Here is a 23937-nt window from a genome sequence, read left to right on the forward strand (position 1 = left end):
CAGATCATTTGCTGTGACAACAGTGTCATCTGCATACCTAATACTGTTAAGTATCTTTCTATTTTTAATGATCCCAATGCTTTCTTCCATTAACACTTCCCTGATGAATACTTTTTAGACGCTTCTGATATTCCTTGGGCAGTTTTTACATCTGCAGTCTGATTCCAATACTGCATGCTGATGATGCATAAACTGTTTTGGTAAATACTAACTTGCCTCAAAATTTCCACCATCATTTTATGTCTCAGTCAGTCAAAAGCTTTTTTACAGTCAGTGAAACAAGTGTTTCAACAAATCTCGGAAAAGGAAGAGTTACCAGAAGAATGGAATGTAGGGATAGTGTGCCTGGTGCATAAGATCAATTTGAATGCAGCAACTACAGAGGCACAACATTTGTAAATATTATATATATAGTACTATCAAATATCCTGTTTAGTAGACTTTCACCTATAGCAGAAGATAGTATCGGAAGCTATCAATGCGGGTTCAGACCAGGAATGTCAACTGTAAACCAGATATTTACCCTCCGACAAATAGTAGAAAAGATCAATGAATTCAATGTTGGTGTGCACCATCTTTTGATTGACTTTAAATCTGCATATGACACAATAAATCAGGACAAACTTTATGAGGCAATCCAGGAACTTCGAGTGCCTGGAAAATTGGTGCATTTAATAGAGATCACCCTAAAGTATCCCCAGTGTACCATGCGAGTGCAGTCAAGGCTATCACCTCAGTTTCCCACTCGAACTGGGGTAAGGCAAGGAGATGGGCTTTCCTGCCTACTTTTGAACCTGGTGCTTGAAAAATTGGTATGCGAATTGGGTGTTCAGACAGGAGGAACTATCTACTCTGAGTCTGTACAATTGCTGGGATATGCAGATGACTTGGATTTAATGAACAGAACACTTAGAGATCTACAAAGTGCATTTTCAGCTCTAAAAATGAGTGCAGAGAAGATGGGCCTGAGAATTAATGAAGGAAAGATGAAGTATATGTATAATGGTACTAGCCAACCCTTACAGCCCGCGATAACCCTTGATGGAATGACATTTGAGCAAGTGGAATATTTCACCTAGTGGGGCTTAAAGATAGAAGCAAATGGCACCGCCTATACTGAAATTATGGCTCACATAATTGCTTCAAACCGGTGTAACTTTGGAATATTGCGACATTTTAAATCCAAGCTTATATCATGAGGCACTAGGTGCAGACTTCACAAAACACTGATACGCCCAGTACTTACGTATTCCTCAGAAACCTGGACAATTATGAAGCAGGGTGAAAACAAACTGAAATGACATGAAAGAAATATATTGAGGAGGAATTTTGGACCTGTATATGAAAATGGGACCTGGAGAAGGTGAAGAAATGACAAACTTTATGACTGCTATAAGGAGGTTGATGTGGTAAAGTTCATAAAGCTGTGTAGACTGAGATGGGCTGGACATGTGATGCGACTCAACGAGACAAATCCCACAAGGAAAGCCTGCTGCAGTGAACCTGGAGGAAGAAGAGCAAGAGGACGACCTAGGTTGAGATGGAGTGACGAGGTTGGAGAAGGCACTGCCAGATTCGATTGCCATAACTGGAGGTCCACAGCGAAATCCAGAGAGAAATGGCAGAAAATTATTGAGGAGTCCAAGTCCCATCCTGGGATGTAGTGCCAATGGAAGAAGAAGAAATAAGTGTACATACTGACATTCATATCTCTGCGCCTCTGCACTAGTAGGTGTCAGAGAGTGCTTCGCAACTTCTAAATGCATTTCCAAAGCCAAACTGGATCATGTACATTTGGGATTCACATTTCTTGTAAATCTGTGTGTGTATGACTTGCAGAAATATTTTGAGTACATAAGACATCATCATCATCACCACCTTCCTGAAGACATCAAACTAATCATACAATAATCATCACACTGTGAGGAGTTAGTGTGCTTTGACAGTGGTATAAAAGTTTCTCTCAGCCAGTTACAAGATATATTTCCTGATACATAGATAACATTGAAAACAATGGTAGGAGGCTGAGGCCAATTGACTTCTTTTCAGCTAAAACTTCAATAACTTCAGTAAACTTCAATAACTTCAGTATAAACTCCATATGAACTGCTAGCTTTACCATATTTCTCCAGTTTAATAGTATGAACAATGTCACTCTGTGATTTTATGACTGACTTAAGTGATTCTTGCATCAGATGGAGGAGGATCACCTGTATTGTTTCTGAAAAGGACTTCAATATATTCCTTCCATCTTTTGAGTTTTCCTTCAACTCCTATGATTTGCATTCCTCGGTATTTGTCCATGTTGCTTCCATTAAGGGTCACCCCAACTATTTCACCTTCTTATATAAGTTAATCTTGTCTCTCTTGAAATGTCTTAAAGTCTTCTTTCATTCATAAACTCCAGAATTTCATCAGTTATCCAGTTTTGCCTTTTGTTGGTGGTGTTGAACCCAATGCCACTTTCCTGGACTTGAGTTATGCTATCTTTTATAGAGTTCAAAGTGGATTCTACTTCTATAGGCTGAGTCTCTTCTATTGATTTCACTTTTTCCTCCAGAGCAGCATCAAACATAAGTTCTCACTTTTGAAATTGCTAATTTTCTTGTACCTATGTACATTGATATCTTAATGCCTCTTCTAGCATTTATTATGTGTTGCACTTTAAAGTCCATTACTACTGAATTGTGATTGCTATTGATATCAGCACCAGGACAGGTTTTAATGGATTTCACATATTTTCTTAGCTCCTCTTTTGCCAGAATAAAATCAATCTGATTTCTGACGGTCTTCTCTTCACTATCAGGAGGTGACATCAATGTGTGTAACCTCCTAGCATGAAGTTTGAAAAATGTATTAGAAAGAAAAAATTCATGTTCTGTACAAACCTGCACCAATCTGTCCCCTCTTGTGTTTCTTTCTCCAAGATCATAGCAACAGCATTACCTTCTGCACCAGAGCCAGTTTTTGAGTTAAAAACGCCCATGACCAGTGTAGTATCACCTTTTTTGTGTGTTTCCTTGTGTCATTGTAGGTGTCATAGAAAGATTCTACCTCTTCACATCTTTATCTTCTAAATAACGCTACGTGAACATCAAGTTGAATAAAATTGAGAACTGATTTCGCTGTCATTTATGACACAAGTATGGCTACTTCATACCTATGTTTAGTATCAGTTCCACCAGAACAGTATAGGGTTCCTCCTTCATACTGTGAATCCTAGGTATAGGCCACCTTACTTCGCTTAGTCCGAGAATGTCTGCTTTCAGCCTGCATCTCTCTGCCCCCACATTTTTAAGCTTCCAAGTCACATAAAACTGTGCACATTCCATGTGGTAATTCAAACTTTGTTGTCATATACTTTCATCTTTCCAGAGTAGTCATGCTTTCTAGTCACAGCAGTGTTCAAGGTGTCTCCCTCTCCCCCAGATCTAAATGGGGGAATAGAAACTCGGATAGTTTTACATTGAATGGAGGCATGTCATGTGAACTTCAGTGCAATGCTTTCCCCTTGCCTTCTGCATCCTAATGCCATTGACCAACCAATGGTTCTTCTGTCTTTTGGGTCACCTTGCCTTCTGCATTCTAATGCCATTAACCAACTAATGGTTCTTCTGCCTTTTGGAACTATTTCCTGCTCCAAGGACAGTAGAATGCCCTAACTTCCACTGTCAAGGAGGCTGTGGACACTTAGTACAGAATATATTCTTGCCCTGGAAGATACTCAGTCATGATTTGTATCAGGCTTACTCCTTTAGGAAAACTAGCTTCACCATCCCTCTAGGCTCCCCATCCCACCCTATGTTGTGGGACACACTTTGTCTGGCTCCTCTGTCAAGACACTCCAGCTTGGGAGATACACGCAGTAGCTATGCTACCACCAGCACAACCTTTGACTTTGATGTAGTATGCAGGCCCCATTAGCCATCTGCAAAGAAGTTCCTCTCTTATTATCTAGTATTACTCAAGATAAGAACAGCTTCATCACATCCTCCACCAGGGTTCTGATTACCTTTCAGAATTCTTGAAATTAACATCCTTCCCAAAATCCTTGCCCCCTCACACAAAGCACTAATCTGCTGTTCACAAAATCTACAAAATATTGTAGTCCATCATTATACTATTCCTGTCCCGAAACACTTACAACATGATAGTCCCCTTTTATGGGGACATGATAAATAACCAGTTGTTCACCCAAATGAATGATTACCACCAAAACAGGGTGAATAGTAAATTGATTACCCTGTTGACACAGCATGTTACTGTCCACATTATCATACTCAACTTTAATGTCTACTTCACAACCTGTGCCATCTGTATTCCCCTGTCCCTTTCAACATCATGTTCTCTTAATCCTGGCCTCTACCCCCCCCCCCCCCCTTCCACCCCACTCCCACAAAAAAAATGTTGTGCTGCCCGCAGTCTCCCCCTTCTTCTGTTCTCTCTTGCTCACACTTCCCCCTTTCCCCATCCCATTACATGAGTCTTATTTCATTCTCTATAACATATGACTTCATTTGCCTGCACCACAGCAAATTTGGAATGAAATATTCATATTATGCTTGCTTTTGCCTTGCCTATCCTTAACTGTCATCCCCCTGTGCCTTCCACATTTTTTCTCTAATCTGCCCTACAGGTGGAGTATAGTATTAAGCAACAAAACTAATTTTCTAGGTTACATACTTCTACAGGAAATATTCTCTCCGACATGACCAACACTCAGTGAGCAATGTAGATAGAAAGTATATATTGCTAAGAAAAGCTCACAAGATATTGCTGAGGTATCAACAAGAATATGATAAAGTTATTCATTGCTGTATGGCTGCAGGTCACTTACATTTCCTACTTTTAATTATATCTTTTGCAGTCAATTAATTTTCAGCCTACTTTTCAGGTATTTTGTTTGAACAGATCTATAGGTTGCACAAGGTGGTTCAAGGTTTTTAGCATAGGCTTCAATGTTGTATTAATATGAGACTATGCCTGCTGCTTGTAAGCCATAAAAATATTTGACCACATATCCTGTGTAGTCAAGAATCCAACAGATGATAAAAATTCACTTCAAACTGAAAGCTTATCTACATGAAATCTGCTTCTACTACACAGAAAAATTTCTGAACATGTAGTAATATGATGTGTGTGTGTGTGTGTGTGTGTGTGTCTGAGAGAGAGAGAGAGAGAGAGAGAGAGAGATTGAACATAGTGAAGCATAAATCACTGTACATAAAAACAAAGCAAAAGACAGCTTAAGACAATCATGTAAAAGATCAGCATTTTGCTGTATTTTTTTCACTGAGAAAATGAGTACAAATGTAAAACTGATTTGTTCCACCTCATAGTAAGATATAAAAATAAAAACAATAGAACACACAGCTTACTAATTAATAAATCAGCTACACTTGACAAATAATGAAATTAATCACTTACCTTCATTATAACATCCTTCTTATAGTACATTTTATTGTTTTCACCCTCTTTGAGATCTCCAGAACTCTCAATAAGAAGGCAAAAGTAAATCCAGGCTGCCACCACAAGCCCCAGCATAACAAATGTCTATTGACAAGAAAACACAGATAACACTTTGCTCACAATTATTTCATAATAAGATATATTACTATATGAATAAAAAAGGAAAAGTATTAAACATTATTCAAATTATAAAATGGCCATTAAATATCAAATTATCTAATTAAGGAAACATATTATAAACTTATGCATGCTGTTTTTGATTAATGGAACTCTGATTTTAAAATGTCTATGCTAATTTCAGATTTGTAAGATACTTTGCAACTGTGTAAACAGATTTTCTCGGGCATCTTTACAATGCAAGACTGGCAGACATGATGTATTCATAAAATAGCGTATACCTAAAAAAAAAAAAAAAACTTTTTTTCTAGGCATGAAAAAAATCAATAATTCTCTAGGAAGTCTGTCAAGGATTGCAATTATTTAGTTATGAAACAAGGTGACCAAGTGTTATGTGACAGCACACATCTAGCAAGCATTTTAATCATTTACTCAAAAATCAGTGCAGTCAGCTCAGAAGAGACAATCATAGTATTACACACATACATTCAGTAAATTGTGAGCTCAACTTCCTCATGTGAATTAAGAAAGTAAATGATTTTCTTAAAAGTAAAATCTCTGAAGAAATTGATGAGCATTAAAATGGTATTAAGGATCTTTTCTCAAGACATTGCTGTTTGATATCTTTCTCTCTCTCTCTCTGTGTGTGTGTGTGGGGGGGGGGGGGGGGGGTAGTTCATTTCACAACGAATTTTACAGAAATATGGATACTCAAGGATAGGATTTTTAGGCCTGTTTATTACAATGGAATTAAGACAATTTGTTACAATTATTAGTTTCATTGTAAAACTCTGTCTCTGAAGCTTTGATGTGCTCAAGAATGATAGAACACCTAAAAAAACTATGTTCCTTGCTTCCAGAAGGGACTTTCACTAGAAATAGGAGTTTCAAATTCTCATTATTTACAGTTGTCCATTGGAACAAAATTAGCTTTGTGCCATTGATCTGCAATTGCAATCCTTTCTCAACAGACGTCCCAGTTACCATACACTTACTTGCAGTAATAATTTAATTTCACATTGACTTTCACCATGTGGCATATGCACCATTAAGATTACACTAAATCTGTTGTGGCTCTTTTAAATACAGCCATTCAGATACAGGTCTGAAAGCTTGTAGTTTTTCTTTTATCTATTATAATCTTTATATTAATGCTGTTTATAAGGCTGAATAAATAATAACTTTAATTTGATATTGGGAATGAGTCAAGATAACCAATCACATTATGGGGGGTTATGGGGGGGAAGGCAAATGAGTCGTGAATAGGAACATAAACAATGAGTGAAACATCTTAAGACTGACTAACGAAATTGCATTCATCAGACACCACTTCTGTCACAATTAGTAACTACTCTTGTGAAAACAAGCATATATATACATAAAGGCCTCACCAGACTTCAGTTCTTAGAAAATGTAGCTCTGTATATAGGTGTGTGTGTGTGAGCATTTCCACTATACAATGAGCAGTTATCTTCACTCATTACTGTGTGTGTGAGCATTTCCACTATACAATGAGCAGTTATCTTCACTCATTACATTGTTTATAACCTTTATAAACTATAACCAACATCTGCATCTACTCTCTCCAAACAAATCTTATAATGTATGGCAGTGGGAGCTTTGTGTATGATGGTGACTTCTCCCCTCACCTGTTCCAGTTGATTATAGTGTGCAGGAAAAAAGAATGTTTGTAAGGCTTCATATGAGCAACTATCCCTCTAATTTTACCTATGTGATCTTTTCATGAATTGTGGGATGGAAGAAGGACATTGTTGATTAATTTTTCTAGGTACATACACTCTCAGAATTTTAACAGTAAATCACATTGTGATGCACAATGTCTCTCCTGTAGTGTCTAATTCTGGAGGTGAAACACACTGCCCATCTTTGGATCTTCTGTATTCCCTGTATGAGTTCTATTTGGCAAGGGACCCAGACTAAAGAGCAATACTCAAGCATTGGTCAAACAAGTGTTTTGTAAGCTACTGCACTTTCTTTCTAGATGAACTATATATTCTGAAGATTCTTCCAGTGAATTTTTGCCTGGTATTTGATTTTCTACAGGCAGTTTGATGTGATCATTCAATTTTTATACCAATCCGTGTGCGTACCCCCAGATATATAATGGATGTGATTGCTTCTAGTGATTGTTCAAAAATCATGTAATCGAACAATAATGAGTCTATCCACCTATGTATACACATGTGTTACATTTGCTTATGTTGCGAGTCAACTGCCAATCTTTTCACAAATAGTGAAATTCCTAGAGAGTCTCAGAGTTGGACAATGTATTACTTTCTTCCACATACATGTCATGAAATGACCAAAAGAGATTTCAAGAAATTATAGTTAAGACAGAGATTTACTAGCAATCTTTCTTCCCACATACTATTTGTTAAAGGATCAAGGAAGGGGGATCAGATGGAAATACCACAAGTACTTTCCACCACACATTGTCAGGTGGCTTGCTCCTGTGACTAGCATCCAGCATAATCTTTGTAATCTATATTCAAATAAGAATTTAAATTTCATTTACTATACACTTATTGTTTCTGTAACTTTATGTTCCTAGTACTATATACGCATTATTACTATTTATAAGAAAGACTAGTTCTGGGACCTTTCTATGGACACTCTTGCAGTTAATTAACACTATATGAACATTTTCTATCAACAGCCTACAATGAGGAACAGTTAATTTGTTATCCTGCCAATGGAAGGATTACTCCACCCTAAAATAAACTTTTGTATGACACAAGTACTCTGCTACTGTAGCAGCCACTTCACATGAGTAATGCATGTCTGACTTACTAGAAGAGAGGGGGGGGGGGGGTCTTACAATTTTCAGCAGAGATCAAAAAATCTGCAACCATGATTATCAGAGAATTGTCTAAGTCTTTGCTTTAAGCCCTCCATTGGCTGCAAACCAGAAGGTTATGATTATTTCAGGGTACAATGCAGCAAACTGCTAGCTCAATTTCCACCTAGCATGTAAGACTAGCTCTCTTACCCAAATCAGGTTTTAGGCACCAAGGAAGGCCTTCCTCATAAACAAAAATGTTCTCTATGGTTTTACAGTTTCTCCTGCATTCATCAAACATATTAAAGATATTCTCTGTTTTGCTGTATTTAAAAGATTATTATGGTACTAAGACAAATGTAAGTATTACTTAAGAATAATATAAACATTCCTACTCAAGACACCAATTCATACACCGTTGCATTGAATAGAATCCATATGAAAACACTTCTTGTTAGTGACTTTGAATATTCTTGGCAATTAAATAAAAACTGGAATGGAAATTTGAATTGGAAAAGTATTTTCTGATGCAGTACTTACAATGAGAGGTTCAAATAACAACATCGGCATGCTGGCAACTGCTTTTCCAGCTTCACGAAACAGCTGAATCACCAGCTTAATGCGTTTCCTCATCACAAGTATAATTAGACATATGATAACCTAGAAATAATAGGAAAATAACATGAAATGCAATACAAATAAACAGTTTGATAAATAAGTAGTTGCTGAGAAAGAAGGGTACTGAAATGAGCATCTAATCATTAACTGCTAAAACAATAAAACAAACATCCAGCTGGACTGTTATAAACATAAGTGAAAAATAGGTTTGATTATTTTCTTTTAATACTTTTAACTTGTCAGAACAAAATGAAACTATTGAACTGGATGTATTGTTGATGGTAGGTGGTTATGATGTGGGTGGAAATTTTTAGAAAGCGATAAGCAAACTTTCCTAGTCCAGGATGACCTCCAATGCATGCTCAGATCTCACCCTTTTACACACACTTCCCTATATGCTTACAAAAATCTACAAACTTAATCACACTGAAAGATCTTTTGTTGAATATTACTATGCCTTCAGGAAGAATTTCCTCCCTAGTTGACACACACATAACAATTCTACCTTAGTGTCTTTCTATGTCACCAATAACATCCTCCATTTCCTCTCCACATTCCTAATCTATTACCAGCTGGCTCCCTACTGTATACTGTTGATACCATCTCCCTATACAGCAGCCAACTCCCCCCCCCCCCCCCCCCCCCCCTCAATGTCCATGGCCTTAATATCACTGAACACCATTTGTACAAATATCCTGCTGATTCCAAAGCTACCACCTTATTTCTTATGCAAATGGGAAACTATAGTCTTACCCAAACAACTTCTTATTTGTGAAGTTCCATTCAAGGACATGGGCACTTGCATAGCACACTTGTGTTCATCTGTTTCTTGACCTACTAGATGAATTGTTCCTAGCAACCCACAATTTCCATATGCCCTGGAAGCTACAGTAGTGGCACCTAATTTCCCTGTCACTGTAGGAGGAGAAAGGAATCATAGCTGCTTTACACCTGTTTGTTTACTGGGTATGTGCAGTTTACAGATTGAAGGAAGTTCAGAAAGTAAGAATGGATGAGGACTTTATCATGTTCTCCAGTGCCCTTCCATCACTTGTAACTCTACATCTGGATCTAAGGCCAAGTCATCCAGTTTTCATTCCTCCAAGGCTCTAAACATCTTTCCTCCTATTGATTTCGCCCAGTCCTGTTCAGTGTCACGTTCCAAGTCACTTATCTCCAGCTTACTAGTGACAGCATATAAACTTCCACTTATATCAAAACTGTTAATAACTGATGATACCTCCACTTTGATAGCTGGCATACCTTCCATATCAAAAGGCATCTGAAGGACAAAGTAGGTTATACACATAAATATAAGATCAATTATAACTTTACAGGTTCAACTAACTCCTGGGTTGTAAGTGAGGAAAGTTTTTGCCATGGATTTGCTTCACTTCTGATGCTGTGCTAATACTATTTCAGGCATGGTCTCTTAGCCTGTAGGTGATTATTATCACTCTCATCCCTCCTGTTACATGTTCATTCTTCATACAGTCCAGCACTATGAATACACAGACCAGTGCAAAATTTTTATTTTCATCTCATGCAGTGCTAGTTCTTGTTTCATCATTGCTGCTTATCTTTCTGAGCTGTATAGATCCACTGTCCTTTCCTTGAGAAAATAAAAAAATAATAATAAATATTACATGACAGCAAAAAAGAAACCTACTGGGTCATGGTAAATGACCCATCCCAAGTCATCCAGATACTGATTCACCAACAGACACTGACACCTCAGAGGGGGGAACCATGGCAATGGGGGATAGCTTTGCTTCCATCTTTGATTTTTATATATATATATATATATATATATATATATATATATATATATATATATATATATATATATATATATATATATATATATATATATATACTAGTATGCCAGTGTACTATGTGCACCATTCTAGGTACTTTGCGTTGCCCACTGGCTGTTCTTGCGTGAAGCTACTAGTATTACTTAGCGCCACGCACGCTATTGCTCCCAGAGCGGAAGTAGATAAGGGACTTGGCTCGCTGCTGGTGACCGGAAGTTGCAGTCTGATAACTGGCAGCTACATAAGTGATGTTTCTTGTAAGACAGCATCAGTCATCGAGCAGCCGCACGTGCAGCAGTATTAACACAGACTAGTTATGCCACGTTATTTTAGGAGGAGAAGGTGTACGCACCTTGCAGTGTATAAAGTGGATTGTTAGTAGATCTATAATCTTACTGCTTAAGATGGTTGCGTACTTTCTGGTTAAATAGTACTCTATCAGCTTTTCACCATTTCAGCTGTGTAGCAGTAACTCATGGTCAAGTACATGGGAACATCTCATTATCCAGAGTTGTAAGAGAGCTGAGATATTTACACTGTACAGTTTTGTTCACTGGTTGGATCACTATAATGGGGTCACTAGCCAGACATCCACATTCCAGATAATCAATTTTCTTTTTGTTTACTCTCAGTGTTATATTGTTAAAATGATTCATTCACCTAATGGTCCAATGTCTAAGATCTTGGTAAGTTTTGCACAAAACACATCATCAGCATATCACGTTGTCCAAGGATGGGGTGTGTATTAAATATCTGCTGTCACTGTGCAGACTCTTAATGCTCATTAACATTAACCCTTTAACTGCTCTGGACGTGTTAATGTGCGCGCCTTTGTACCTGTTCCTGTGTGCTCTTAACGTGTTTATGCGCACCACCAGTCCTTCTACCTGGTACCTGGTACATGTTTACACATACACACGTTGAGAGTACCAGGTAGAAGGACTGGTGGCACAAGTAAACACGTTCAGAGCACACAGGGACAGGTACAAAGGTGTGCGTGTTAACACATCCAGAGCAGTTAAAGGGTTAACTGGAAAGGGACACAAAATCTTTGCTGTGCAGTGAACAGCATTCATAAAACAACAGTAGAAGCTATGGATACATTGCACACATATGCAAGGAGTGCTACAATCATGAAGTATTTTACAAACAGTCTCATGACGGACCATGTCAAAATATTTCTCAAGGTCTAAGGTGGAATTCAGCTTCAACACTGGATTTGGGTTCAAATTTCTCCCTAACCAACTAGCAATAACTCAAGCTTTGAATGCATCTGAAAAGGCCTCATTGCTCATGGACGATTTTTGGAAATTGGTTTCATAGTAGGAAGAGCAACAGTTCAGTACTCTGGTGATCCTTGGGTTGCCAATTTTCCATAGGCCTGACCCCAAAGAGAATCTCCTGCTGGGTGACAAGTGTCAGTTCTCCTGCTTCAGTTCAGTCTTGGTGTAGGGCTGGTCTTGTAAGCACTTATAGTGAGTCCCCATAATGGAAATGACCATTGTTGATAATCAGACAAATAGGTCTCTAAGTTTCATATACTATGTACCCATATGACAGTCTAAACTGCAGAAAAGGCACATAAAACTGCAGCAGAAAAGCCTGTCTGCTCTAATTGATGTACATAGTAGAGTATCAGAGTACAGTAAACATATCTGGACTTCACCATTATGCTTAGTATCTCACAGATTAAAAAAATGTCTTGATAAAGGATGTGGCAACTGTCACAGGATCATTAACAACTGAAACCTCTTCTGGGTGGGATAAGTACCCACTGCAGTGATCAAAGCAGTGCATCACATAATAGCACTTTCATTAACTCAAATAATGAACCAATCTTTTGGACAAGGTTGCTTTTCTGATGTGTTGAAGTACGTCAAAGTCAGACTTGTGTTCAAGAATGGGTGGATGAAAGACATGGAAAACTAACGCACTATATCTATTCTTCCAATCCTGTCAAAACTGTTAGAGGAAGTAACTTCAATCCAGATTCAAAATTCTATTGTAAAAAATGATATTATTACACTGTCCAGTCACATTAATGTGCTTCTTCCATCAAGAACCACATTGATATGTGCAGGAAGAGAGTTGGTGAGGTTCTGGAAGGTACCGACATGGATGTGGAGCCAAGCTGACTCCAGTGCCATGACCAGCTGCACTAGGTTTCTCAGCTGAGAATCTATGGCACGAACAGCCCGAGGTGATCATACAGATCCTTAATTGGGTTTAAATCTGGGAGTTTGGTGGCTACAGGAGTATAGCAAACTTACCCTAGCACTCTTTAAATCACGCACATATACTGCGTACTGTGTGACACATTGCACTGTCCTGCTGGTAAATGCCATTGTGCTGAGAAAAATAAAATGGTTGTAGGAGTGAACATGGTTCCCAAGAACAGATGCCAACTTGCATTGATCCACTGCACCTTCCAGAATGAGGAGATCACTCAGGGAATGCCCTCTGGCCTGGAATCTTCTGACGATTCTTACAGGGTGTTTACTTTTGGACACTTCATACGGTACACACCAACATCCATCTGTCCGAAGGAACATAAAACATGATGCACATGAAAAGGCCACTTGTCACCATCCAGCGGAGTCCTATTGAAGTACTGGCATGCAAATTACAGCCTTCATTGTCAATGAGCAGCAGTAGTGTGGGTGCATGATGCAGGTACCTGATGTGGAGAACCATATGCAGCAATGTTTGCTGAATGATCATTGAGAAGACACTGTTGGTAGCCCCTTGCTTCCATCTGGGCAGTCAGTTGCTCAACAGCTGCACATCTATTTGCCCATACACATCTCCACAGCTCTCCTTCACTGTTGTCATCTATGTCCCTTCTTTGGTGCCACTTTGCCTCGCACAGTATACTTTAACCATGGCCATGCGAATAGTCTACAAATTGAGCCATTTAGAAAATGCTTCCACTTTGGCCCAAAAGTCAGTGATCCTGCCCTTTAGAATGTCAGATAAACTGCTCCATTTTTGCATTACGACAATGACTGCACCGTTTTCCGTATTCCCCAGACATGCTTTACATGCTCTCCACTGCTAGTGCTGCCACCAGCTGTCTGTGAGTGACACTGAACCTAGGTGGTGGTAACATTAATGTCAATGGACCATGTATAAATAACCAATTTGGATTCCAACAATGAAAGAACACACTGGATGCAGCAAATAACTTTACTGAAAAGATAAAGCAACACATTACATCAGTGGAGTAAAGTTACAGGTATCTTCTGTGATCTCACAAAAGCCTCTGACTCAGTAGCCCATGTCTTGCTTATTTACAAATTAGATAAATATAGGATTAAGGGCAATGCTCTGAAATGGCTTACATCATATCTGCAGAACAGAAAACAGAGTTTAACTGCCACTTCAAATACAGTGAATCATTATTCTAAATGGTGTACAGTATCACAAGGTATGTTTTAATGATCCATTTTAGGTCCAATCCTGTTCTTGTCCTACATAAATGACTTACCCATAAATATAAATTCACCATCAGTTCTGTTTGAAGATGATACTTCTGTTTGAATTGAAACTGACTCTGATCTATGCTGTGAGCATATGCAATAGCTTACGAAACTGATTCCATTTAAATAGGTTGAAAAACTCAACATCACATAAACCTGTAGGGTACATTTCAAAACCAGACATTCAAAATGTATGGAACTTAAAATACAACATAACAATCAAGAACCTGACATGATCAAATTTCGCATTCCAATCTGAGCTGCCAAAGATGGTGGTCACATATACATGAGGTGTGCTTGTTTGTGTGACTGAATGTGTCTGAGTTTCCTTTTCTGAAGAAGACTTTGGATGAAAGCTAATTTGTAACTGTCTTCTTATTGTGCCTGTCTGCAACTCGACGTATCTTCTTTATGGTGAGTAGCAGTCTATCTTTCCCTTATTTTGTTGATCTTCAAAACTGGAGTTTCCATTGTTTGACATGAAGAAATTCCTTAGACTAAATGTGGACAAGAACTTGAGCTGGAATACCCACTCTGACTTCCTGTCAAAAAGATTAAGCAGTTTAGTATTTGCAATGCAAATACTAGAAAACCCTACTGACATAAGTACACAAGAAAAACATATTGTAGATATGTTGAATCTGTCATTAGGTATAGTTTAGTTTCCTGGGGTGAATCCAAATAGCTAATGTCGAATACTGAAGCCGCAGAAGAAAATTGTCAGATACATGTGTACTTCATAGTAAAAAGAATTTTATCGCCCTTTATTACAGGAATTACAAATTCTAACTTTTCCTTCCACATATGTGTACAAAATTGTAATCTTCATACACAGCAGACAAAAACTACTGTGGAGGATAATTTTGGACACAATAAAACACAAGAAGCAAAGATAATTTTATGTTACCCACAGACCAACTGGAACTATATGCACAGGCTCCTTGGTATATGGGGATGAGAATGTATAACAAATTAATAGAGAAAACATGTTTAATATGAAGCCAGAGATTCTAAAATATAAGGCTACAATGGATTTTGCCGGAGAATGCTGCTTTTCAGTACAATTAATGAAGGATAAAATGACCATTTGAACAAGAGGTAACTTACAAGGGAACCTCCCCATCACACCCCCCTCAGATTTAGTTATAAGTTGGCACAGTGGATAGGCCTTGAAAAACTGAACACGGATCAATCGAGAAAACAGGAAGAAGTTGTGTGGAACTATGAAAAAAATAAGCAAAATATACAAACTGAGTAGTCCATGCGCAAGATATGCAACATCAAGGACATGCGCGGCTTAGGAGTGCCGTGGTCCCGTGGTTAGCGTGAGCAGCTGCGAAACGAGAGGTCCTTGGTTCAAGTCTTCCCTCGAGTGAAAAGTTTGTTTTTATTTTCAGACAATTATTATCTGTCCATCCGTCCGATGCGAGATAACTGCGGCATAGTATGGGGACGTTACACCTAAACAAACATCGAAACATCCAAAAGAAAACCTAAATCGGGCAAGGTAGAAGAATCTTTTTACCCATTCGCCAAGTGTACTGGTTAGGTGGGTCGACAACATATTCCTGTCATGTGACGCAGATGCCGTCACCAGTGTCGTATAGAATATATCAGGAATCGGTTGACCTATGACCTTGCGATCAAATGTTTTCAGTTCCCATTGGAGAGGCATGTCCTTTCGTCTACTGATTGCACGGTTTTTGCGGTGCGGTCGCAAAACACAGACACTAAACTCATTACAGTGAACAGAGACATCAATAAACGAATGGACAGAACTTTGCGAAAATAAAAAAAGTAAAATTTTCACTCAAGAGAAGATTTGAACCAAGGACCTGTCATTCCGCAGCCACTCACGTTAACCACGGGACCACGGCGCTCCTGTGCAGACACCTCTCCTTGCCTATCTTGCGCATGGCCTACTTAGTTTGTATATTTTGCTTATTTTTTCATTGTTCCACACAACTTCTTCCTGTTTCCTCGATTGATCTGTGTTCCGTTTTTCAAGGCCTATCCACTGTGCCAACTTATAACTAAATCTGAGCGGGATGTGATGGGGAGGTTCCCTTGTTAGTATAAGTTTTTTTATTCTATATATAACAAAACTGTATTCATTTTAGGAGTCTGTTATTACCATCAGTTGCTCTATGCTTATGGTGAAGTTATACCACAAATTTTTTGATGTGTCTAGTTTGTTAATTGACAGTGCTGAAATTTTATTCCCTGGAGGTAAGTGATGGCAGTAATTCTGTCTTATAATTTTAGTTTTCTGAGGTAAATTTTCCTTTTCATATTATTATTATTGTTTTTAATAGAATACTGCATGAAGTTGCACTGAGTGAAGTGGCACAGTGGATAGCACACTGGACTGGCATTCGTGAGGATGACAGTATGACAGTTCAAACCCCCATCCAGCCATCCAGATTTAGGTTTTCCATGATTTTACTAAATTGCTTCATGCAAATGCCGGAATGGTCCTTGTGAAAGGGCACAACTGATTTCCTTTCCCATCCTTGACACAATATGAGCTTGTGCTCCATCTCTAATGACCTCAATGTTGACGGGACGTTAAACCCAATCTTCCTTTCTTGAATTTATAGATCATTATATAACTTATGTTATTGGCAGATGAAATATTATTAAGAATATTTAATATTTACATTTGTTAGTACCAAACAGTGATAGGTGATGATAACCTACATAACTATCTGATATGGTAATCATTCCTATAAATTTTATAAGTTCGTGATCGATACTCACAGTTGCTATTGTTGCTAGTATGGCATAAACAAGATAGGCTGTTACTGATCTTCCTTCAGCATCTTTATCATTTTTTGTATGTGCCAAGCCATCCTTCGCTTGCTTCCAAATAAACCTTTGCAGCAGAAGCAATTGTAATAAATAAAAGTATAACAATAAATAAAAATAATTAAAAAATATTAAAGGAACATGCAAATGTAATTAACATGGAACTCATGGAAATTGTTATATCACAGAATTCATACTTGAACTAACCTCAGTAAACATTTGAAATTTAAAACTGTCATATGAGAAAAATAAATGTATTATCTCTGTGTGCACTGTAATTTATCTAATCTTGCCTTCAGGATTGCTACTGGAGCAATACACAGGTGACTTTAGTATATTCATCATTTAAATATGGTTTTGAAACTTTGCAAGTAGGCTGCCTAGGGACAGTTTGCATCTGCCTTCAAGATTCTGCAAACCTGTAATCAGTCATGCTACCATTCTTTGCATACGTTCAATATCACTGGTCCCACACACCTGAGAAATATTCTAGGTTAGGTCACACAAATGATTTGTATGCAATCTGCTTGCAGTTCCCTAGTATTCTAGCAATGAACTTTACCTGTGACTGAATCTATTTGATTGTTCCACTTCATATCCCTACAAATTGTTATACCCAGGTATTTGTATGAGATGATCAATTCAAACTGTAAGTATCTGAGACTTTAGTCACAGGATACGATACTATGGTTTTTTTTTTTTTAAGTACAAATACTTCATAAATATCTGTGTGTACATAACATTTGATATCTGTATTTCCAGCTTCTGTACATGATTGTTACTGACATTAACAAAATAATGAATAAAGTGTTTTGATCCATTCCACATACCATCATGCAGTAATGGATGTATTGATTAAGTATCACAGTAAATAAAATCATATGAAGATACAAGAGAGAGAGAGAGAGAGAGAGAGAGAGAGAGAGAGAGAGAGAGAGAGAGAGTGTTCCACATCTCCTCCTAAACAACTGAATTGATTTCAACCAAATTAGCTACACATATTTCTTATTAATCTGGGAAGGAGTGCCATGGTAGTAAGAAATACCTAGTTTCCATAGGTGTGGGGCTGGAGGTGAAAAGAGTTGTTAACCTATGACATCTATGCTGCCTTGCACAACAGGTGTGTTATGCGAGCATTATTGGAATGTGTTCCACATGGTATACATGTGGATGGGCAAGGCTGAGCAGAGAGAGATGGGAAGATGAGAGGGATATTGAGAGGTATGATTGTGAGATGAACAGATAGAGGTGGGAGTAGGAGATGGATAGAGTGGCAGGGTAGGCGGGGAAGATGAGATTGACAGATAGAGGTAGAATGATGAGATGGATGAATGAAGGGAGTAGTTGATGGGCAGACAGTGAGAAGGGAGGAGCTGATGGACAGAGAGAAATTTGAGGAGTTGAGGAGGAGATTGGCAAAGAGGTGAGCACATGATAATCAGAGAGAGGGGAGGAGGAGGTGGATGGAGAGTGGGGAGGTGTAGGAGGCAGGTGGAAGATGTAGAGGGGTAGTGGGCTGGTGGAAACAAAGAGGGGGAAGAGGAGATGGACATGAGAGAGGAGGAAATAGGTAGAGATTGGGGAAGGAGGGGATAGACAGAGATAGGGGGAAGAGGAAGACAGAGATAGGAAGAAGAGGAGGATACGGACAGAGATAGGGGTAAGAGGAGGACAAGGACAAAGATAAGGGAGGAGGAGAGGGGATGGAGGAAATGGGGGAAGGAGGAGATGGATAGAGAGACGGAGGACAATATGAACCGAGAGAGGGGGGGAGGATGAGATGTGTGTATTGTATGTTCTGTTTGTATCTGCGGGGTAGTTACTGACAAATGTCATCATCCTGAAAGACAAGAATTTTGATGCAGAAATCATTTTTCTCCTGCACAGTGTATTATGTGTCCATAAGTGAAATGAAACAGACAATGTGACCTGTGTCACAGGACTTTACTGATGAAGTATCTGTCACTGCACACTACATTTTGGAAATAACACATTTTCCAAAATGAACAACAGCAGAGCAGAGGGAGGCAGAAACCATTCTTTATGAAGAGATGAACAGCTAATTATGCTAACACTTGACAAATAAAATGCCAGTGTCATTCCTAATTCCACAGAGTACTACACAAATTGTGGTTACTATCGGATGATAGTGTATATGCAAGTCAAAAGTGTAATCTTGATCCATGACTTAGTATCAGGTGACAATTGCCATGCAGGTAAGACACTCCTATTTGTAGGAATGAGGAAGCAGTGGCATGTAATCACAAGCATTGAATACATGGAAACATTTCAACCACATTTGATTGTAGTCTGGGATAAACAAGTAACTGGACTGTTACAGCTTATTAACTACTGTAGTAATTTCCAGAATGAGATTTTCACTCTGCAGCAGACTGTACTCTAGTAAAAAACTTACTGGCAGATCAAAACAGTGTGCCGAACTAAGACTGGAACTAGGGGACTTTGCCATTCATGGGCTAGTGCTCTACCACTTGAGCCATCCAAGCATGATTATTCACTGCCCATCCTAACAGCTTTATTTCTGCCTATACCTCATCTCCTTCCTTCCAAACTTCACAGAAGCTCTCTTGCAAAATTTGCAAGACAAGCACTCCTGAAACAAAGAATGCCACCGAGACATGGCTTAGCCACAGCCTGGGGGATGTTTCTGGAATGAGCGCCATGGAGTATCTGCTGATCTGAAACTGCATGGCATATTAAAATTGCGTGCTGGACTGAGACTTGAATTCAGGAACTTCCCGTTTTGCATGCAAGTGCTGTACCAACTGAGCTGCCCGAGCATGATTCACAAGCCATCTTCACAGCTTTACTTCTACCAGTACCTCATCTCCTACCTTCTGAACTTCACAGAAGCTTTCCTGTGAAACTTGTGAGACTAGCTTTCCAGGCCTGCTTTCTTTCAGGAGTGGCAATCTTGCAAGTTGTCAAGTTTGGAAGTTAGGAGATGAGGTACTGACAGAAGTAAAACTGTGAGGATGGGTCATGAGTTGTGCTTGGGTAGCTCAGTCAATTAGAGCACCTGCTCATGAAATGCAAAGGTCCTGAGTTTGAGTCTCCCAGGAACAGTCAGCTAGTTAGTTCATAAACCACAGCTGGCCCTGGCAAAATTATAGACTCTTTATTCACAAAGGCATCAGACAGACTAGTCCATCAATCAGATTAAAAGCATCTAAAAATGCTGAAGCTTAAATAAATGCACTGAGGTGAAAAACACAAGAATAAAACTAGTCATTGAAATGCTTACATTTTAGGGAAACAACAAGTGAAATGAACTAGAACATACTCTTCTTTTTTTTAACTTCTCACTGTTTTTATTACCAAAGAAGGTCTTTAGTTGTGGGTGGGATGCTCTTAAGTATTGAAGTGATATAAAATCATCCTTTAACTTACCAGTTACTAATCTTTCAGATACACAATAAAATGAACACAGCATATGTATTAAATCATTTCACTTACCAAAGATAAAGTGTTCCTCCTAAACTGACTAGTGTCACAGCAATAAGCACAATCCATACCATAACTCCAACCAAGTATCTGAATAATATTAATATCACTATGGAGAAACCTAAAAGAAAAACAGAAAAATAAATCAGCTCTATGGTTTATAAAACCTCCTCACCTGAAACTGTATTATGAATACAGTAGTCATCCAATAAGCAAATACTAAAAATTTATTTTACCAAGTCAGTGTAGTCACATTTCACAACTATTCACAAATTATCTCATGTATTTCATGGTTGTATGTCAGAAGTGTGATATTTTGTCTCATATGCTTGTCACATTATACATATACTTCTCTTTTTCTTTGTTAAGATGCAGGCTATTAAGTAAATGAGGAGAAAACACTTTGCAAACAAATTCAGATTTCTGCTGATATTACTGATTAAGTTATCTATCTATATTAAGAGGACCATTATAGTTATAAGTGATTTTCTTTATGTTATATTAGTTTCAGATAGATTCTCTCAGTTTAGACCTTTCTATATGAATGATTTCTGTCAAGAAATCACTAGTCCAATACGTGCTAGATAACCTACTTCAGAAGAAAACATATTATTGTCCAAATGAGAATATGTAATTATGTGACAAAGTTTTCTAGGCATTGTGAACAAAATCTTTTTATGTATTTATTAATCAATTTAGAGAAATAGTTGGGTTAGAAAAACAGCTGTTACATCTGAATACAAATTCCATTGCATAATTCTATAACAAATGCGTTCAAAAATTACAAACTTCCCTTTTCTAAGACAGACCACTGGACCAATGATACAGTTTGAAATGGTTAGCACCAACTAGAATTGTGAAACATATTCTTCCAGCTTTCAGACAGTATAGAAGTCATATGACACATTACACTACAGTTTCCTTCTGTGAAACCTATTAGGAAAGTATTTATTTTCAACATAACAACCTGTATTTTCTGTAGTTCTACTTAAATCCATCTTAATATTACAGTAGACTATTTACTATCTGCCTCATGACTATCTAGCCTACTTAATAGCATAAAATGATTCTCTGTGATAAAATGAGGATTAATTTATTGTACATACTGCACTCTTCCAAAGCTTTAGCTATTGGCTGCCAGCTACAATGCTCTGCAGCCTTTCAAAATGTTTTATGCATGATTTGTTTTTCCAGCACATCTGGAATCACAATTATAAGGTAAGGTCCATACTTTTCAACACATGATGCTTAGAAGCTCTCCTCCAATGCTCACAAATAACAATGGACACATGTAGAGAGCATCTCTGCTGGCAGCTCTGCATACTTTGTTTCTTGAGTTGCATATCTGACATCCAAAGTGTGTACATTATTAAACTGTCATTTTGTGTGGTCCTTGATGTTTTAATTAAAGAAATGGCAATGTGCAATAAATTTAAAAAAATTGTAGTGACTATAGATCAGAAATTACATGTTATAATGCAACTGGATTCTGGCATAGCAACCAGAACTGGAAAAGTAATATTGGAGTGGAAGAAAAATAGAGCAGAAATTGAGAAGTGGTGTGCTTCCCAAGTTAGTGGAAGTGGAATAAAAGTAAATGAAGGCAATGTTGAAAGGTAAGCATAAGGAAGTTGAGCAAACTTTATTTTTGTGGCACAAACCCTTAAGAGGAAAAAGTTTGCCCTTTAATGGGCCAATATTGCAGGAAAAAGAAGTGCAATTTCAGCAGCAAATAGAAGGGGAAGGCTCAGAATTTACTGTCAGTGGGAAACATGATTTAGTATTCACCAGATTACCCCCAGTGGAGAGACTTTATCCACTGATAAGTAGGCTGTGTCATTGTTTAAAGACTATCTTTAAAAGTTAATTGATGAGGAGGGAATTTCTGGTGAACAATAGTGTAGTTACAATGAGAGTAGTTTAAATTACAAGAGGCTTGCTTCAAAAAATGGAGCTGTAGCACCTGGATATAAGAAAAGTAAGGAGTGAACTATCATGCTGGCTTGAAATGATGCACTTGACAATCACAAGCTTAGGCTTACATTAATAGAGAAATCATGAAAACCTGGAGCTTCAAACAACCTGAAAAATCAGTAGTCACTGTCCCTGCATTACATTCATCAAAAGATGGATGAATTCAGAAATCTTTAACACCCGGTTCCAAAATGCATTCTTACAGATGTAGAGAAGTATTTGAAAGACAATAACTTATTGAGGAAAATTCTGCTGTTTCTTGATAATGCACTTTTGCATCCTGACAGTGACAAACTCACAGACGGAGATAAAAAAGCTTTATTTTTATCCTTAAATGTGCCTGCTATTTATCAGCTGATGCATGAGCATGCTTGAAATGCTAAACAAGAAGTTTTGCAAGTCTCCTCAGTTTGTTGATATCAGTAGTTGATAATAATGAAGACTGTGTAACCATTCTGAAGATGATACACTTGCTCAATACCATGAGGTGGTTGGTTGAATATGACTTGTAAGCTCTTGGAAAATTCTTTCAGACTATGAAAATGGACATTTTAACTTTGAATCCATGTTTGAAAGCAAAGTAAAAAATGGAAATGATGATATTGTTTCACTGCTCAAAAGTGTATCGGACTGTGAGAACGTTGATGCAGAAAATGTCACAGAATGGATGGCAAACAATGAAACTGATGGATTATCTGACAATGATATTGTGAAAATGGTGATGGGGAATTTACACAAGAGGAGGAGGCAAACTCAGAAGCTGGGAGAAATCACATCTGACATTTGGGAGGGTTCAAGATGAATGAGGCAAAGCCAAAGTACGTTAGTGAGCAGGAAGAACCAGCACCAGCTGATACCATCTATTTGCATAAATGGAGGGATATTGCAGCTACAGGGGGGTAACAGTCATCTATCAAAGTTTTTTTTTAAAAAAAAACCTCAAACTTCTAAGTTTCATCTTTTTTGTTAAGCCCGACTTTTCACAAGTGTGTAACCATACATTCATACTTCACTATCCACATCATTCTATTTCTTCTGTGATAATTTTTGAAGGGTGCAGTATCTCAATAACAAACATTTATAACTTTTATGTATTATGTAAGAGGTCAGAGGTCAGAAAATGTCAATAAAATTGGGTTTTAGTATTAAAAAAGAAAAAAAAGAAAGGGTATTTTGAATGGTACAGCTGGGGTCAGAAAAGAGGATTTGTAGAATTCCAGTCTATATGGCTTGACCTTCTGCCACATTAGGCCAGATAGTTGAGTGTCTACTGTGTTTAAATTATCAAACAATGGAAAAATCCAGGATGGAATAATGACAATATTACGAAAAGGACAGATTGCTACTCACCATAGTGGAGATGTTGAGTCACAGACAGGCACAACAAAAA

General features: G+C 37.9%; 1 protein-coding gene across 1 annotated transcript in view; it reads right to left on the reverse strand.

Moving 5' to 3' along the window:
- The window catches only part of LOC126475352 (choline transporter-like protein 1), a 496357-nt gene that overhangs the window by 37615 nt on the left and 434805 nt on the right, over positions 1 to 23937 (reverse strand). The window contains exons 8-11 of the mRNA XM_050103165.1: positions 20586 to 20694; positions 17061 to 17175; positions 8927 to 9046; positions 5428 to 5553 (exon numbers count right to left, since the gene is read on the reverse strand). Of these exons, the coding sequence (XP_049959122.1) occupies positions 5428 to 5553; positions 8927 to 9046; positions 17061 to 17175; positions 20586 to 20694 (470 nt within the window). The remainder of the gene's footprint in view (positions 1 to 5427; positions 5554 to 8926; positions 9047 to 17060; positions 17176 to 20585; positions 20695 to 23937) is intronic.

This window comes from Schistocerca serialis, chromosome 4 (genome assembly GCF_023864345.2).
Source record: "Schistocerca serialis cubense isolate TAMUIC-IGC-003099 chromosome 4, iqSchSeri2.2, whole genome shotgun sequence".
NCBI classification, from domain to species: Eukaryota; Metazoa; Arthropoda; class Insecta; order Orthoptera; family Acrididae; genus Schistocerca; species Schistocerca serialis.